Genomic DNA, 19198 nt, shown 5'->3' on the forward strand with positions numbered 1-19198 from the left:
CGAAATCAGTTTCGTGAGGTACCTTTGTGCTCAAACGCTCCATGCAAAGTCATTGCCTGATAAAGCCACAAGGTAACAAGTACTTTCAATCAAGTTTACTTTCAATCAAGTTTGGCCCTTTATAGTAAAAAAAAAAGTTTACTCTGCATCTATACAAATAAGAAGTCCAAACTCTTGCAACGTTGCGCATATTTCACATTTATTTCACACCAGACAAAGTGTTAAGTGTCCACAGACATTAGAAGACACAGGTCCAACACTCAAACAAGTTGAGCACTGAGTACACTACAGCCCATTCATTATGGTATAAAGTGGTTATCAGCCGTGTTCTAGACCACAGTTGGGTTTATATACAGAGAAAATCAACAAATATTGAAGCAATTACAGTAGCTACACTTAGTTTATATTGAGTTTGGAATATTTGGATGGATGAAAGAGGTTTATTCAAAATGATGCTCAGAAAGATGTGGTTCCATTGAGAGTGAAAGAGAGACACATTATCAACTACAAACCCTAAAAATCTTGATTATCTCCAATATATATGTATGCAGACAAAGTCCTGTTGAATGCTTCGTCTTCAGGGCATCATGTAAATGCAAACACTGAATGCTCATAGTCGACAGTGATCCTTCAAAGCGGTAAAATACGACTGAATCTATTATTTTTATGTAAATGCTACTCATACTGTATGGAGGTAAATGGAATACATTTGATACATTTCATTTAAAAGCTGAATAAATATGTACAGCATGCTATCATGTACATAGCATAATCAAAGACAGGAATGGGTAAAAAAAACGTCAGGGCACTGGGAGGTATGACTGTCAACATATTGTCCAAAACTTAATCGTCTGTCCCTCATTTACACTTCAGATCCATAATGTAAGAGTCCAGAAAGGCATACTTATACTTAAAACTTCTCCTTATGAAGAAACCGTTTTGAGAGGTGAAGACCAGAACCGCTCAAATCTCTCAGATACATTCACAGCTGCTACATTTTGTGCTTTTTGGGTTGGCTGACCCATTGCACAAAACATCAATCCTCATGAGCAACATACTAAATGGCTGACTGACCAATAGCATGAGCCCAAACCAAACAAGAGATTTCTGAGTTCATCAGCATACAACGGCCTCTGGTAATACCGCTTTAAGATGTAGTTGTCATGACAGGAAACACGGCTTTTCTATACTTAGTATACACGCATCTTCATCGTACAAGGCAAAGGGTGGAGCAAAAAACAATATAACAGATACATTTCTACAGCTGAGCTAAATAAATGTTCTCTATATTGGGGATCACAAAACTTTTAGTAAAATCGGAGTTTATAGACTTTCTGTTTTATGTTGTAACACTAAAACTGGATCTTCTCTTACAAGATGTCGCCTCCCAAGGAAAACACCACGTAATAGGTTTGAATACAGATATTCTATTATAACATGTAAGGCTGGGATGACCTAAACAAAACAGCTACAAAAGAGGAACTATGCAATCAAGATACAGTGTTTCTGAACATAAACCTCCTGCATTATATTATTCGAAATGTGTGTTATAATGTGCACTGATGTATTTGCGTCCAGTGTATCAGTTACAGGAAATTTAGCAGCACCGCTCTCTAATTTTGTGCATAAAAATAAGCTGATGAAAAGTGAACATTAAAGAAGCTGATTCTCTTAGCAGCAGAGCTCTAGTGCAAATGAACCAAAACGAACCTGGCAAATAAAGCTCATTATCAAAAGTGCAAGGTGAATTTTTTTGTAGCACACTACAAAGAGTGATCTCATAATAAATTATGTTTATAAAACATACAATGCTTAATAAATAAGTAAACGTAAAGATGTAATGTAAAAAAAGACATTACAGATGAAAGTAAAACACAAACTAAACTTCTATATGGTAGACGTTTTGTCCTTTTGCGATGCTGATTTTTGTCGAAATAACAGACAATTACCTCTTTTAGTCTAAAATCCATCTCAATTCTATCTTCTATCATCCGCGACTTCAAAATAAGCTCTGCATCCCTTTGAAAAGCACAATGATCACGGCAGAATGATCAAAAGCAAGAGGCAACTACTGAAGCCCAGGTAAAAGCACTTGACATTACTCTGAAGCAGCACATACAGAAACAGAGCATCGAGTCGAATTTACAAATGAATGAATGCCGTTAAGAGTAGGGCAGTGTCTATGATGCCGTTTTGCCATTCTAGCTTTTAGCTACTGTATGTTAGTGGGAAGTGCTAAATATATTTCAATGTTGTAAATGTACACTAAATAGGGCCTGAAACACACATAAACACACATTCTGTGAAGCCAAGCCCGCAGTCTATGGTTGGCATGGACAGACTGAGGGGGAATGCTGGGACGGGCAGGCAAGAGGCAGCTGTGATGACATGGGGACAGGGCACTTATAATCACATGACCTAATTACATCACTAAGGCCTGTTAGGGCCTTTTTATGGTTTGAGCCAGAGAAAAAAAATTTATTTCACATCCTCATCTGTCCTGATTTTCTTCTGGAAAGCTTAGACCTGTGGGTAGAGAGAGAGAGATTAGGAGAAATTCAGCGATATCACTGACCATGACCACTTAGAGCAGTGGTTCTCAACTGCTGAGCTGCAACCCAAAAATGGGTCACAGGTCTGTTTTGACATCAAAGCCCTTGTGTCTGTCTACACTAACTGTTAAATGTCACTATGACATTTTGGAGCAAATTCTTCTGTCTTGGTAGAATTAGGCAGATGCAACACAGCAGTGTTAATTTAGTATTATTTAAAGTGCCCCTATTATGCTATTTTTGAGGTTCCTAATTTTGTTTCGGAGGTCTCTGACAATAAGTTTACATTCATCCAAGGTAAAAAAATAAATAAATAAAAACCTTTAATTATATACATTGCACAACACATCACCTTATTTCTCAAAGAGTCTGAAAACGGTTTGTTCGAAGATTCAGTCTCTCTAAACCAATCATTTCTGAGAGCCTACTCTGCTCTGATTGGCCAGATGGCTCAGTCTGTTGTGATTGGTCGACCGTTTACAGCGCGTGTCAGAAATTAAACTCTTATTACCACATCTGAATTCCAGCTCTGAAGGCTTCCTCAGTGCTTGATACATAGTGATACGAACAGTAATAATGGCGTCGGTTTTTCCGTATCAATTCCAGAGCGAGTCCTCATCTTTTTGAAGTGCATGCAAAGTGGATTCACAGCACTGAAAACACCGTCTTCTTTTCATGTCGACAACACAAACCAAACTCTTCCAGTCTCATTTACAACTACAGTGTTTGAGGGCGGGTCAAAGTAGATGTTATTCGCAGGCAGCCAATAAACATCATAGACTGGCATTATGCAAATTTATTACATTGTTACGTAGCTATGTAACAGGAAGTGAGACTGGAATTGCTGACGTCTCATTTCGGCAGTTCAGAATCGATTCTGTCTTTTAGGAGACAATAACTTTATTTGTTGTGCACTTTAATTTTTATAACTTTGCAGAATTTTTACATTCACAAACAGCTATATTACACACTGCATGAAAGTAACATTTGAAAAAAGCATAATAGGGGCACTTTAAAGGGATGGTTTCGGAGTAATTTTAACCTAGGGTCCTTTACACCATGACCTCGGACCAAACATTTATATGGAGTGTTAAATTCACTAGCTTTTCCCTTACACTTGTGAGTTTTGCAAAGGACTTTTACAGGCTTTTCCCAAATCACGGAAGTGACTTCGACATCCGGGTTAGCGGTTAATAGTATTTATTCATATTTAGAATTTTTGATTTAATTTTAGTTTTAGTCATTTTGTTTTGTGCTTTTGTCATTTTTAATAGTTTTATTTTTTTTAAATATAGCTTTTAGTCATTTTAGTACTTAAACTTATTTTATTTCAGTGATTTGCCTATGCAACGTTTCACATTTATATATATATATATATATATATATATATATATATATATATATATATATATATATATATATATATATATAATCCTTTTTTTTATGAAAGTTTAAGTTTTCAACTAAGTATTCAACTAATAAAAAAATAAATATTTTATTTCAGCTGTACTTCAATTAATTAAAACATTTTTTTTTATAATAACAACAACAACAACAACAACACATGTTCAACACAGACAGGTTTTGACATAAAAAAAACTATGCAAGGTGAAGGTAGGTTTCATAAAAATAAAAAAAACTAACATTTTGAGCAAAAAGCTGAGAAAATCACGTTTTTGTTAAAGACTATATCCAGATCGGATTCAGAACGATAATCAAAACACAGATTAAGTAGATCAAGTACATCGACACCCCTAATGCTTGCACAGTCATATTAGGTCCTGGGTCAACATTTCATTCAGTAATTGAATTATTACATTACATTCATTATTGAATGAAGACTTTATATGTGTTGTTGTGACTGTGCAAAAGGAAATGAAATCACTGAATTTATTTTGAATACCTGATAGTTCCTGCCAGCAGTGGGTTGAATGCGTACAACCAGTCATGCATCTCTTTGTCATTGCCTGCTTGGAGGAGAATGCTGCGGTGCTCAGTGCATACTGAAAAAGTGTTAGGAGCCTGGAAACAAAACATCACATGGGTTAACAAAAACAGTTGACAAAAAGCTAGACAGCTATTCATGGGTTTCATCAGGTCCCTTTCCACAGGTGTATTAATCAAGCACAATGCAGTCTGCATTCATAATCTAGGTGCTTGATTTTATACACCTGTGGAAAGGGACCTGATGAAACTCATGAATAGCTAGCTGACCACTTTCCTCAGTAATCATGTGTATAATGTCATTAGATGAGGAATAAATGGCTCTTACCCTCAGCATGGTCTGCTTATCTTCGCTGTACTCCACCTGAGCAGAGGACAGGTTGATGACAGCTCTCTCCACGCAGTCTCTCTCACTGCGGTACAGGTAGACGTAAGGCCGTCGCACCACAATGTACCGCTTCACCCAGCCACTGGTGTGTGGCTCAAGAAAGTGTAGATAGCCTTTCTTTGACACAATTGGGCTGCAGTCATAGGAAAAATTATAACAGATAAATAACAAATTATTTGCAGGGCAATCAATAACATGATACATTAGGATGTTAAAGGAAAAGTTAAGGACAGTGAGTTTTTCTACTTGCTGTAAATATATTTAATTGTCTTTAGAGCAACTTTAAAAGAGCAGTTTGCACTAAAGTACATTTTAGTTACATATATACATGTTTCATTATACAATTCAACAGTGGTCTTGGACTTTATACTGACACCTAGTGGTGCGGATGCAACGTCATACATGGGCAAAAGTTTCAGTTATCAGTACCATTGTAGAAATATTTGCATGCATATTTTATTCATTTTGCAACTGAAAGTGTCCATTGGGACAATTAAAGAGATAAAAGAAACATATGATCATGTCATGTGATCTCAACATGGCAGCAACTATGTAAAAAAATGTATTACACAGGCTTTGTTCAAACTGCGTACAAATCTGGTTTGTTTTTCTAATTGATCTTTAGGTCATTTTGCAAGTGATCAATCTGATTCATTTGTACAGATAGTTTAAACTGATGTAGATACACCAGATATAGCAATGATTTAAAGACACCCTGTGGTGAAAACCAAGTTTTTAACGTTGTTTATGTCTATGTGGTGTTTTTAATATGCTTTAATGCAAACCATGTGCAAATTCATAAGTCAACACCATTGCTGAGTATTTTCTCCTTAAAACTCTAGTGAACCAAAGACAGTCTCATTCATATTTCATAACATAGTCAAGCAAAAGGCTAATCATATTAATTACAGTTATGTGTCCGACGTTGTAAAGAGCGATTCTATTGTGCAGCGTTTACTTCCGTTGAGCGAGTGGATCTCTGAGCTGGTGTGAGTGAGTGGAGGCGGGGCTTTTTTCCCCTTGCTTTTTACCCCCTCAGATACTGCAGTCAGATCCCTCAAAAATTTCTCAGACAGACTGTTTGGGGTGCTACCTGACACGAATCTCCTGGATGTTCGGGATGAAGGCGCAGCTCCTGTGTTTTCGCTCTATGGGGCTGAAGGGGTCGAGATCAGGGCTAGAGGCACCCGAGTTAGCCTCAGCTCCTCTGTAAAATCACACAGAACAAGAAAGTTGTTTTGGGAGTGAACAGACAGTACATAATCTGATTCTCAGAGAACTCGTATTAGACATACTGTGATCATATTTAGGGCTGGAACAACGTGTCGAAGTAATCACGTCGATTACACACCATTTATGTTCATCCCTAGTCCCCTGTATTTTTTCACCCAAAACAAGACTCTACAGCAGATGCTTATGGCTAGTATGGCAGCAGGTTACAACCTAACACAGGTGCGTTCATACAGGGATTGTTTGTGTGACAACCCCATTCTATAAATGGAACTGACACCTGAACATTTTCAGGACTCACAACCACATTCTCGACTAATCCGCACTGAATGAACAGAACCGCACTGGACTAGTTGTCTGACACGTCATCTAATTTGAGAAATACACAGTTAACTGTATAATCATGATGGGTTAAGTTTACTCACTGAGTCAGATAAATGATTTGCGTTTATCCGCAGGTCCACCGGAGCTGCATTGGCTGTGAGCTGCGAGACGCTTAAACTAATTCTTAATTCTTTTCTCAATAAGTGAGGGGTTTTGTGAAAGAGTAACCAGACTGCACAAGACCCTTGTACGTTTTTAAATTAATGACAGAAATCCTGTCTGGCACCCCAGCATTAAAGAAAAAAACCCAAAACAAAGATTGTGTGAAAACGTTACAGTACTCTCTGCTCTCGGTTACTAAGCATTTAAAGTCCTTGGTTGGTTGTTTATATCTGATGAACTCACGCCTCGATTGGACTCGTTTTATTAATAACATGCTGTTAATTGTGATAAAACTTCCCAATGTTATGGACATTGCCATTTTGATACTTTTGCTGAAAGTGCTTGCAAATCCTAAAAATGTGCAGGCTTGTATAAAGCGGCACAGCCATACTTGCCATTAGCATCTGCTCTTGAGTTTTGTTTTGTTTTGTGTGAAACATGACAGGGGATTAGGAATGAACATAAACAGTGTATAATCAACGTAATCGATTATGTCGACACGTCATTCCAGCCCTAATCATATTAGAAGTGGACTCTGGGTTTTGTGTTGAAAATACACTGACCTGAGGTCTGGATTGCCATAGTGACTGTCCACCAGTGATGGGCAGGTGGAGGAGGGTGTCAGAGTGCTCAGAGGTGAAGAAGAACCATCTCTTAAAAAGGATGCGGACATCTCTGACAGCTTAAAAAAAAAAAAGAGAGAGAGAGCACCACCAAATGATAAAGTGGGCAACACATTAAAGTGTCTCACATCATATTCCAGAAAATGCCATGCTTACCCTTAAAGCATCTATTACACTAATCATGCTGCTCTACTCTAAATGAGTAAACGAGAGAAGTGAAGTGAACACAAATTCTCTATAAATGACAAAAGGACTGCTAAATGAGACAGATATAGGGAGAAAGAGAGAGAGATATCTGGTCTGCACGGGCGAGAGAATGAGGCAAGGTCTGCATGGACACTAGGGCAGTAAATGCTCACCTTGCTCTCACTGAGACTGCTGCTCACCTGGCTGTACTGCCTGTTGAAGGTGTGCATGAGCAGTCGCACACACTGAAGAGAGAAAAAAACAGGAAAAATAGGAATAAAGTACATAAAGTTCCCATTTAATATAACAGTAATAAAAACATATCTATCTATCCATCCATCCATCTATGCAATTTTGCTTCTCAAATAAATTTATCTTGTTTGTGGGATGATATTTTACAGAAAATGATTTCTTTTTGCAGTGTTTGCGGAGTTGTTTTTGTGCAAAAAATAATTGGCAAATATTTTATATTTTATTTGTTTTAGTCAAACTAAACTTGTGGGAAAAGGCTATTAGTGTGACGATCACCTTGGCAGCCAGCTCCCTTTGCCTCTCGTTGGGACTGTCCAGACCCAGACTGACTACCGGGCTGATCAGGGGGCTGGAGGCCTTAGGTGAGTCCATAAGGTCTTTGCCACAGAAAGAGTCCTGTCCCAGCAGCAGAGATGCTTCTAGCTTCTCTCTCAGCAGAAGGTAATGCCTGGTCTTCTCCACCTGTAAACAAACACACACCTCAGAGTCATGCACTTGACTGAAAACAAAAGTCAGATTATAGCCAAGATTAAAAGCCCTTAAACATTCAGATGGACCATATTGTACCTCTTGTAGGAGGCTAAGTTTTTCCAGCTCCCACTGGTGGTCCAGGATGAGGCTATCACTGCGGGGCCTCCAACCAGCAAGGTTCTCCTCTCCACGCACATACGCCACTGAGGTGTCCAGCACCCGTCTGCGCCTCCTTTGCATACCTGCACCATCATGGTCAAAGTGGAACAAAAAAAAGAAACAAACAACTGGGTTAAATCTACAAATAAATGAGATAAAAATTAGGTTATTTGTCTGAATTTGTACACGATAACTTACCAGGACTTCCAATGTCTGCCAAATGGCAGAGGCTTAATTCGTACACTCCAGTCACACGGTTACTGAGACACAAAACACCACCGTAGTGTTTAACAAAACATTTAATTCTGCTATTGCGTTGATAATTCAAGTGAAAAACTTTTTTCAAATATCAAGTCTTGAGCATTAAAGCTTCAAAATGGTGCATTGGTTGATTAAAGATCAATTTACTTGACTGCAGAAAGAGGCAAGCAAACTTTCCTCACCTCTCAGATGGCCTAAAGGCACCAGTGCTGAAGAGATTTCGAATGGAGCGAGACGCAGGAAGTTTAGCGTCTCTGGAGTAGAACACCATGCAAAAATCCTTAGTGATGACAGTGGGCTGAGTGCAGTTCTCCATCTAAAATTATAGCAAAAACTTAGTGGAACATCTCATAACCAACTAACAGGCATACATTTGAATTCACTATTAAAATGTAAAAAAGCTATACTTGTGATTGTGTTGATATTGCTTTTGATGAGTTCTAAAATATCCCACATTGATTAAATGTCATAATTTGATAACTTTATTGTGGGAAAAGGTGAGTTTTCCTCACCTCAAGATAGGCAGAGAGGGTGATGTAAATTTTCTCTCCATATGGAGTGACACGGTTCAGCAGAAGGGAGTTGTGCATGGAGCTATCCCATGCTGCCTCAAAGCGGTAAAATGTCCTGAAAAGTTTAGTGAATTATATCAGTGCTTAATTTTTTTCTTTATTTGAACAATTTTGAAGGCTTAAGATGGGTTACACAATAATAATAAAAACTGTACTGTATACTGAAGGGTAAAAAAGCATACCTATGGTCAATTCCCAATGACACTCTGACAGGAAACATTAAATTACCATGTTAGTGAATTACAATGTTGTTATTTATTAATTGATATATATATATAAATAAATTAGAATATTAAGAATATAACTAAATTAAATACTATTTTTCAATTAACATCAAAGTTATGAAGTTTTAGTGTTGTTAACACTTTAATTAGTAATAAAAAAAAACTGTAATTGATTCACATACATTGTTTAAATATTTTGGTATTGCTAACATTGCTAATTCAAATTTTTAAAAACATTTTATTATTTAGAGGTACTGGAGGAAGGATCTCACTTTACATATCAGTGGTGTACCTGTCATCATAAGATGGTCGTATGTAGCTTGAAGACAGGATGTTGAGGGACAGGATGTTGGGGTCAATGATAGTCTCATCTGCCTCGGGTGTGTTACGGATGCGCCCTAAAAAAGAACAGATGTGATGCTGAGTCATCTGAAACTCTACCTGAACATTCGCCATAGTAACATCTTCATTTGTCCTCAATGCCAGCTGCCGTTTAATGCGATAGAAGCCAGAAATTCGGATAAATAATTTTTTAAGAGAGAGAGAGAAAAAAAGTAGCATTTTCTAACCTATGACGAGCTCTTTAACCTCCTTCCACTCAATATCGTTGCCGGTTTCATGGGCTATAGTGACTGTAATTCTCCTTTGGATGCCCTGTGGAAAATGTGTCAAAGGAGAAAATCACAAATCTCTCATTTCAATTTCAAACTATACTATTGTTCAAACCTTTGGGGTCTGTAAGTCTGTAAGACTGAAACTCATACAAGGATTCAGCAAGGATGTACTGTATTAAGGATATATTTCTATTTCAAATAAATTCAGAATCTTGAAACAAGTATAACCGTTTCCACAAAAATATTAAGCTGCACTAACACAGATAATGTTTCTAACATTGATAATATGAAATATTATCCAAATCAGCATATTAGAATGATTTCTGAAGGATCATGTGACACTGAAGACTGGAATAATGGCTGCTGAAAATTCAGCTTTGACATCACATGAATAAATTAAATGTTTTATATATATTCAAATACAAAACAGTATAAATTGTAATACTATTACGATATTACTGTTTTTATTTATTTTTGATCAAATAAATGCAGCCTTGGTGAACTTATTTAAAAAAAAAAAAAAAAAAAATCTTAACAACAACAAACTTTTGAACGGTAGTGTAAATAAAATATCATCTGTGTTTCCATTCATTGAGTTGTTAGGGACAGAAAGATGGATGCATGTTTACCTGGTGCAACAGGAATGTACCATGGCAGGGCATTCCACCCCTGTGATCAACAACAGCTGGAATGTAGCTAAGAAAGTACACAAACAGGTACAAGGGTTACATAACATATGAATAAACTACCATACATACAGACTTCAATGAGTAACTTACTAGGCACTGATATCCTACAAGTCATGAGTTTATCAGATACTCACTCCCCGTTGGCCTCCAGCTCACAGATCTCAAAGAATGCCATAAGGTCATATTTGCAGTGACAGGGGCCAGCGGTGGAGCGTGTGAGTGTGCTCAGTTTTGTGGCAGGCACTGGGGGGAGACAGAGGCAGAGCTCAGACATGGACAGACCACAACAAATAGTCAAGAAATGAGTCAAAATATGAACTCACCTGGCTTTGACAAAGGCATAACCCTAGGGAACTGCCTTCTTGTTGGACGTAATGAACTATAAGGAGGGAAGATTTTAGTTTACATTTTAGGTGACTAAAAATAAATAAATATTAATAATAATAATAATAATAATAAAAAGTTGCTGACCTAATCAAGTCCTTACAGAGAGGAGGGAAGGGCTGTTTCTGGAAGTGGCCAAATACCTCAAAAACGATTGGCTGACTCTTGATGTATTCCACAAAAGACTTGGTGACCTCTACGGATATCTGCAATAGTGGCAAACCGCACATAAATAATTTATGTTTGCTTTACTTCTAAAATCTGAAATATGGTTGAATTACTTGATGGCACAAAGGTTGTGATTACATTTTGTACATGGTAGAATCCCAGAGGAGGCCCTCGGCCGGTATTCTTTAATGGCTCAGTGGAAAATGCCTCGTCATGCCTATGAATAAAGCTGGAAAAAGACAGGGTGGCTGAGACAAGATTGCATCAGATGTCTTGCAAGTTTCTTGGATCAGTGTTTGCAGAAGCGTCAATCCCATTAAAAACTGAGAGGGAACGTTATTTTCGAGTGGCAACTTTCACAAAAACAGATTTAAAAATTAAGCAGCATGTTAATTTATTTATTTGTTTGTTTTTTTAAAAGCGTTTGTCTAAAACACTGTGGCAGAAACATGCATAATCTGCATAAGTGTTTGCCTTTCTAAACCATAAAATCGGTCAGCTACAACAACGTGCAGCACAGTTTTATTATGGAAAGCCCTGATAAATCTATGAATGAACACCAATTACTTGGAATACATCTACTCACTTGAACTGGCAGAAGATATCTGCATACTCAGCAGAGATACTGGAGGCCTGAAGCACTGTGACCCTAAAGGTGAAGTTGCTGCCGATTTTTAAGTGCTGAAATGATTTTTCCTGAGCCACATCAAGAGGACATTCCAGAAAACCCTTCAGAGGACTGTTAGGAACATCAGGAGAGGCTAGATGGAGCAATGCATGAGAAAACAGATCAGATTAGAATACAAACACTTGCTGACTCTTATTTTGTGCAAGTCACTATTTACACATATACCACTACTTTAACAGTGAATAATCACAGCATGATTAATGGGCATTTTATTTTATGTTGAGGCATGCATAAATTCATCATAATACATTGTGCAAAATGTATATCAATCTCTAATCAATAAATGAATATGATTTTTTTGACCAGTATTGTTTGTTTTTTTACTTATTACCTGCACAGGTGTTGTTGTTGACCTCATCAGCATTGAGTCCCATCTCTGAGTTTTGTCCTTCTCCTTCTACAATGCGCAGCTCCTCTTGAGATGTGTTTGTCCCAGCGCTGCATGTTTCTGTCTGGAACTGAGCAGAGAGAAAAGGTTGATGGTTTTACTCTTGATGGTGTCTCACCTTCTTTGAAAACAAATGAATGCCTGAACGTCCAAAGCCCTACTCAAATATTGAGATAATAATTGTGAGAATGAACAGTTACATAAAATGACACAACCAACCTTCTCAAATTGTTGATCCTCAAATGAAATCTTAGCAGTTCCTGATTGTCTCACACCGGAGCCATAATCAGGAGCTTCTTCATCGGCTGTGACAAGAAATAAAAGATTATGGCTGAACATTTAATCAGTACAGGGGTACAGGGTACAGGGGGCCCAGAGCTTTTGGAGGGCTGATCTGTATACAGGGACCAGAAAACTTAGCGATGCCATGCAAGGAGTTTGTACATGATTATATTTCATCAACATTTTTATATTTATTTATATTAAATTTATTTATGTTTTGTATATCATTTTGGTGAGATACAAAACACATCTAAACATAATTAGGACCAGAGTCAACAAATTATGAAAAAAAAAAAAAAATCCTATATTCATAAAACACAAGGAATTAACCAATGAAATAAGAAAACATAATCGGTCTGAATACTGAGCCTTGTAGTACTACTTTACAAAAAAAACAAAAAAACAACCTTTGACCAATATTGATTAATACATTTTATTTCCAGTTAATTTTATTTTCAGTCAGTTTAATTTCTGTTTGGAATCTGACCAAAATAGATTTGTCAAAGCATCATGAAGATGATCTTACCTGATATGGCTTGTACTGCGACTCGGAGGAACCCCTTGACCTCGCCTTTCTCACTTACAATGGCCACACGGTGCACTAATGGCACAGGGTACAGCAGATTACTCAGATACACAAATGCCCTATGAGAGAAAAAGGAGAGGATGATGGGAAAAAGGTGGAGAGCCGAAGAAAGAAGAGGGTTTTGAGACAGTTGATGGGGTGAAAAGAAAAAAGAAGGTTAAAATTAATGGAAAAATAAGTTGGGAAAAAATGTCAGTGAAGATCAACTCAGCCACACTGCCACTAGACAACACAACATCAGACACAAAAAAAAGCAACCAAACAAGAAGCTGCTCCAGCGATAGCTTAAAAGTGCCCTGTAGGTCTGCGGTTCATCTGTGAATACTTTATTATAGCCCCCATTCTCATAAAATGATACAGAAAGCGGTGATAGCGAGGGTTTTGGTCTCTGTGGAGTTTGGTGAAGTGTTTCAAGAACATGCATATAGAGGAGAACTGCACCACAAGCTACTTTACACTATAACTTTTGACTGATTGATTGTCTTAATTCTCAAGTCATACTCACAGGTGAAGATTTGCAGTGTCACACATCTAGATTTTATTGATGTTTCAGTAACTGATTGAAGGATTAACTACAATTCAATGTCACAATAATGTGAATGTGTCTATGAAATCCCTGACATTGTATGCAGTCAAGTTTGGTGACAGATTGGCCTACAAATTCAATAATTCACTTCAGATCTACCCTCTTGATCCAAAAGTATTGCACTAAGCTTGATAGGCAGGGGTCAAGAGTGGCAGGAGGCGTGGCCAGAGGGGAGGAGCTTACAACAAGATTGGTGAGGCGCAAATACAGCATGCTCAGATAAACAAAATGTTTAGTGAGAAAATAAACTCCAAATTTGGCTTGTTGGGCCAAATGCAAACTGGAAAGCAAAAAACTGAAATGACATTAACATACATGAATTTGATCGCCATCAACTTAAAAGAGAAATCAAAGTCAACACACGTCACAAATCTTGTATGTTGCATGTGTGCAAGGAAGTGAGAGTGTGAGAGCCAATCAAAAACCCGATACAAATTTTAGCTCTGGCATGCCTGATTGAAACTGCTGTAGTCGAAACCAGCTCTTTCATCTTGAGCGATGTAGCTCTTCAGAAAAAACAATCTGCTGATTTATACCGATCACAGAAACAGCGAAATTCTGCAGAGAATGCCAATTTAATTTCAGAAAAGAGCAGACAAAAATGTATTATGCTGCCATTCAGTGCCATATCTTTCAAAACAGGGCAGAATTGATGTGATTGGCATTTAAAACACTTGCATACTAATTTAGTACTGTAGAGCCATCCATGTTCAAATGACTTCAAACGCGAAAAAGTTGCCCCTTGTAACGATAAACATCCATTAGGGATCTGTCACCAGTAGTCTACTGTGATTTTCACAGGAAGTATCTTCACCTGCTATTCCTTTTGTTCGATTTCCTCTCATTCAGTTACTGAACACTTCAAATACCATTGAAATGGCCTATTCAACACTGTATGCCACAAAATTAGAATATCAATGCATAGGAAAAAGGTAAAAGGGTTGTTGTCCAAAACATGTAGAAAGAGGCATTAAAACTTCCTTCAGATCAGGCCAACAGTTTTACCCTTTCAAACTCAAATCATGTAATCTAGAGAACTGTGAGTTGTTATTATTTTTTACTATTTTTATTAATAAATGGATATGGATATTGTTGACATAATGTCATTGTTATTTATTTATTTAATCAATCTTGGCAACAGATATTGTGACCCTTGCCGGTGCTGTTCATGTGTTTGATGCCCTGGTAGGAACTTCTTGTAACAGACCCTGTTGTCTGTGTCTCAGTGTGAAAGAGCTAGTTTCCTCTGACAGCATGCTCCTGAAACCTCACCAACCTTCCCACTAAACTGAACAGAGGCCAGCGGTCGTAAAAGGGGTCCTGGCCATCGCTGACACCTGGGCAGTGCTCCCCCACACCATCCTCCTCCTCCTCCTCCTCTCTCCCAAGCTCTGAGCCAGGGTCCTCCAAAAAGATCTCATCGTCCAGGTCCTCCAACTCCTCATCCTCCACCTCGACTTTCCCATAATGCCGCTCATCGGCAAGCTCGGTTATGTCAGAGTCGGGGTCGGAGAGGGTGGGGGAGAGGGTAAGGTCACTCATGCGCTCGCTCATGCACGTGTTGAGAATGGGAGTGCTGGTGCAGCCGGAGACACGGGAACTGGGTTAGTACAACACACGTGCACACACTTGCTCACATGTAAGGCATTGTTGTATGCCAGCATAAACCCAGCCATGAGTCTCCAAATCTGTGTTCGGCTAATGATCTAGTGTGTTTGGTAAGGAGTGTTCAAGCTTAGGTTTAGCATTTGGATTGTCTGAATATTGAAAAATCAGTGCAAAATTGCTCATTGAACGAAGCCTGCACATAGCTTGCCATTCCACTCAAAAGTGAAGGAATAGTGCAAATCATAGGCAGTTTCCAGTCTTGTACAGTGGAAAAAAAAAACATCCACTTGACACTTTAGAGTTGCACAGCATACAGATTGTGCTTGACTTATTGATTACTTACCGACCGACCAGTCGGAACCATGGAAAGCGGTCATAGAAGGGGTCACCACCGGACATCATATGATCACAGTCCTCGACTGTCGTACTGGGTACCTCTGCTGCTCGGTCATACATTTCTCTCATCAAATCCAGTCTTTGTCTGCAGGGACAATAGTAAAGCATCAGCAAAAGCAAAAAAACATACTCTGTAATGTTTATCTGCTATGTTCTTTTTTATTTGCCCACTTTTTAAGCATAAACCAAGAAAAAAAATAAGTCTAAACGTGCTTTTAAAGGGCCCCTATTATGGAAAATGAGCTTTCATGTAGTGTGTAACATAGCTCTAAGTGAATGAAAACATACTGCAAGGTTTTAAATCTGAAAGTGCACCATATATCCAAGTTATTGTCTTTCAAAATGAGTCAATGAAATGAATTGTTTTCAAACGAGTCATAAGCCGTTTCGTTGTGACGTCAAGACGAAACTTTAGCATATTGCCCGCCCACTTATTGCGTACGCAGACACCGGGGAAAACTTGAACCTCAAACCTTCAGCTGATTCCTGTGGATACTGGACAGCATCATGTCGAGAAGACGCTGTGCTCTACAATGTGACGCTAAAGCCAGTTTTTTTTCAATGCCAAAGGACGAGCATGTGAAGAATCAGTGTTAAAATCTTTTCCACGATACCACAGCGGTATAATCCTAAACTTTTGCTGTGTTCCCTTTATTTTACTGACGACTGCTTCTCAAATCTCAGAGTTCAATGCAGGATTCACAAACCGCTTGCTCTTGAAAGATGTATATAAGATATACATATAAGGTATTATAAGATAAATACTTAGTTTTGAGTTTTATATTGTGTAGGTCTCCTGCTAAATGGCTAACTCATGTTATTACTGTCTTACTGAAATACTTCTGCTAATCAGTTTGTGGACCACTATTACCTATAAAATAAATGTATTACCAAATTCTCGGTAAATAAATTAGTACAAGTAAAATAATCGGTTTGTTGATGGACATGTTAATGCTGATGGTGAGGAATTACAGTTGCAACATAATGTACCTCAAACTGAGTAGTGTATCACTGAGAAACGTCCTGCTCGAGTCTTCCTTGTTATAGAGGTTCAGGTTGAATAACTAGTTCTTCCAGTGTTTCAACATCGGACTCACGCTCGCATTGATATGGTAAAATCGACGTCATTGTTCGTACTGTCTTTAGTTTACGGTGTAGGAAGCCTCAGGACAGCTGACGTTGTTTTGGCAATGGGATTCAGAGAGATTGATTCATCTGACGAGTCTTTTGAGAATCATTGAAAATGTGGTGATGTGCAAATATATGAGGACCTTTGATGCATGTAAACCTGTTGTAGGAGACTCCAAAACAACATTAGGAAACTTTTAAATAGCGCAATACCACTTTAAACCCCATTAGCTTTAGCCTATTAGCTTTGAGATCATCAACATACTAGTCTACTCCTAAAAGGTGAAATTAACTTTTAGTAGCTATAAGAATTTAAAATGTACAATATTTATCTTCTAGGAGAACAGCAAAAATGTTGATAACACATTCTGCACATTGTGTATCTGTCACAATTATATTCTGTCACAAGGAATCAGTGAATTGTTTATTTACATGAACAGTCTGAACTACATTCATGAGATATCTTTGAATATATATATTTTTTCATGTTACACCACTTCTGGTGTAAAAAGTAGCTCATTATTGGAAAAGCAACATACCATTTTGAAAACAGATGAGCTACGTAGTTAGTAGCGGCGTCGCTGCTTTTAATTGGTCATTTACTCCTGATCAATAACTACAGGGCAAGACTTCACTCTTGTGGCCATATTATGTATATTTAATCTCACTGCACCTGAGTTTGTCCAGGGTCCAGTAGTGTGTGGCACCATTTTTCTGGTCCTGGACCTCTACTGCTACAATGGTGCGAGGGAACAGCCTTTTCTCCCTGTCTTTGGCTATGCTGGGGGGCAGGAGGTCAGAGGGCAGTGGGGAGTACAGTGTGTCCGTTAACAGCACAAACTGAAACTGAACCTGCAGAGAAAAAAAGTTGGACTGTAACTTATCTAAAAAAACAACAATGAAATACAATGATTTCATACAATGATCATCAGGCTGACCTAAAATGATTTCAATGTACCTTTTTTTTCAGCTCCACACTAATGGCATTAGCCTCCTTGAGGAAAATTGCATTTCCCCAGAGCAGGTCTCTGAGAGAGGTGAACTGATAGAATCGCCATTTCCGGAAAGCCCAGAGAGCCAGTTCTGTCTCCCGCTTTGTCCATGGCACTGCAGGATCAAAATATGAACCCGTTTGAAATGAGGTGTCTCAGAAACATCTAAACTTTTTCACACAAAAAAATCTGTGATCTACAAATTTGCTAACTTATTATTGTATTTGATATATATTAATCAGATGATACCCATGTTATTCCAACTGTTTTACCCACCTTCTTCTTCTGGTTCCTCCTCTTCCTCTGTGGTTTCTGGGTAATATCTGGAGTTGACCTGCCTCTGAAGAGCTTCTAGCTTACTCTCATAGTCCTAAACAAAAGTTAATGTTACATATGGTTAAATTGCCAGCTTCTTCCGGTTTTGACCACTTGTAGACTAATTAAGTTCTTACTAGTCTAAAATGTCTTACCAGTCTCTGCTGTTCCAGAAGGTTGCTTGCTTCTTCTCTCTCCTTGCGGTACTGGTCCTCCAGCTCCTGTAACCTGTAAATGATGTAAGCATCAGAATATAGCCACAAAAACTAGATATTGTACCTGGAACTAATCATAGTTTGGTTGGTTTGCTAGTTTTATTTGGTTTATCTGGTGTTTTTAGATGGGCTGTTTGTGCCTTTTGATGTAATTGTCATGGATGATAAAAATTCATACTGTTTTAGAACCACAAAAGGGCTAGTGACAGAAGTGCTACCTTTGCTCCATCTCTTGTTTCATATCAATGCCTTGTTTATCCAATAGCTCTCTCTGGGCAAAGGCCCAGTCCACCGGCTCCACAGGTGTGTCTGCACACGGGGTCCTCTCCCTCTCTTGCCGTGCTTGCTCTGGGTCATTGAAACGGAACACGTGGCTCTTGCCCATAATGATACGGTTACCTAAGATTACAGACGGAGTCACAATCTGGGTCTTACAGGCACCTAAAAAGTGTTGTACATCAGACTGAATCTGTTTTTAGCCTGGAAACTAAAGAGCTACCTGATCTGAGAACAGTGGGCTCTGTCACTCTCTTGCCGTTAACGTAAGTCTCTGTTCCCTCACAGGGCTCCAGGACCACCGTACCCTCTCCTGAGGCATTTGTACTACTTGTAAAGATACAGTGTTCGTCTTTAATGAAATGGCCACTCAGGACAATGTCCTGCCGACTGCTGGCATCCTCACGGCCAACCCTGCAGAGGAAATATACGGAGGCCATATGTCAGAATAAAGGGGAAAAAATACAGATAGAGAAATGCCATGGGGAAATACAAAATAGATATTGGAAAAATCGGATTTTGATTAATACTCATT

The 19198-nt window shown here is 38.4% G+C and overlaps 1 protein-coding gene across 1 annotated transcript in view; it reads right to left on the reverse strand.

Annotated features, from left to right (window-relative positions):
• Window positions 1-406: 406 nt before the first annotated feature.
• The window catches only part of kif1ab (kinesin family member 1Ab), a 30338-nt gene continuing 11546 nt past the window's right edge, over window positions 407-19198 (reverse strand). The window contains exons 19-49 of the mRNA XM_082172202.1: window positions 18887-19077; window positions 18606-18786; window positions 18328-18400; window positions 18134-18227; window positions 17824-17972; window positions 17539-17717; window positions 15685-15822; window positions 15010-15309; window positions 13088-13206; window positions 12499-12584; window positions 12223-12349; window positions 11790-11964; window positions 11342-11432; window positions 11123-11241; window positions 10975-11030; window positions 10786-10894; window positions 10592-10658; window positions 9918-10002; window positions 9641-9746; window positions 9307-9330; window positions 9065-9179; window positions 8735-8868; window positions 8490-8551; window positions 8229-8374; window positions 7938-8123; window positions 7583-7654; window positions 7164-7282; window positions 5978-6091; window positions 4825-5017; window positions 4456-4574; window positions 407-2526 (exon numbers count right to left, since the gene is read on the reverse strand). Coding sequence (XP_082028328.1) covers window positions 2484-2526; window positions 4456-4574; window positions 4825-5017; window positions 5978-6091; window positions 7164-7282; window positions 7583-7654; window positions 7938-8123; window positions 8229-8374; window positions 8490-8551; window positions 8735-8868; window positions 9065-9179; window positions 9307-9330; window positions 9641-9746; window positions 9918-10002; window positions 10592-10658; window positions 10786-10894; window positions 10975-11030; window positions 11123-11241; window positions 11342-11432; window positions 11790-11964; window positions 12223-12349; window positions 12499-12584; window positions 13088-13206; window positions 15010-15309; window positions 15685-15822; window positions 17539-17717; window positions 17824-17972; window positions 18134-18227; window positions 18328-18400; window positions 18606-18786; window positions 18887-19077 — 3772 coding nt within the window. The 3' untranslated portion in view covers window positions 407-2483. The remainder of the gene's footprint in view (window positions 2527-4455; window positions 4575-4824; window positions 5018-5977; window positions 6092-7163; window positions 7283-7582; window positions 7655-7937; window positions 8124-8228; window positions 8375-8489; window positions 8552-8734; window positions 8869-9064; window positions 9180-9306; window positions 9331-9640; window positions 9747-9917; window positions 10003-10591; window positions 10659-10785; window positions 10895-10974; window positions 11031-11122; window positions 11242-11341; window positions 11433-11789; window positions 11965-12222; window positions 12350-12498; window positions 12585-13087; window positions 13207-15009; window positions 15310-15684; window positions 15823-17538; window positions 17718-17823; window positions 17973-18133; window positions 18228-18327; window positions 18401-18605; window positions 18787-18886; window positions 19078-19198) is intronic.

Source organism: Leuciscus leuciscus, assembly GCF_965113295.1.
Source record: "Leuciscus leuciscus genome assembly, chromosome: 6".
NCBI lineage: Eukaryota > Metazoa > Chordata > Actinopteri > Cypriniformes > Leuciscidae > Leuciscus > Leuciscus leuciscus.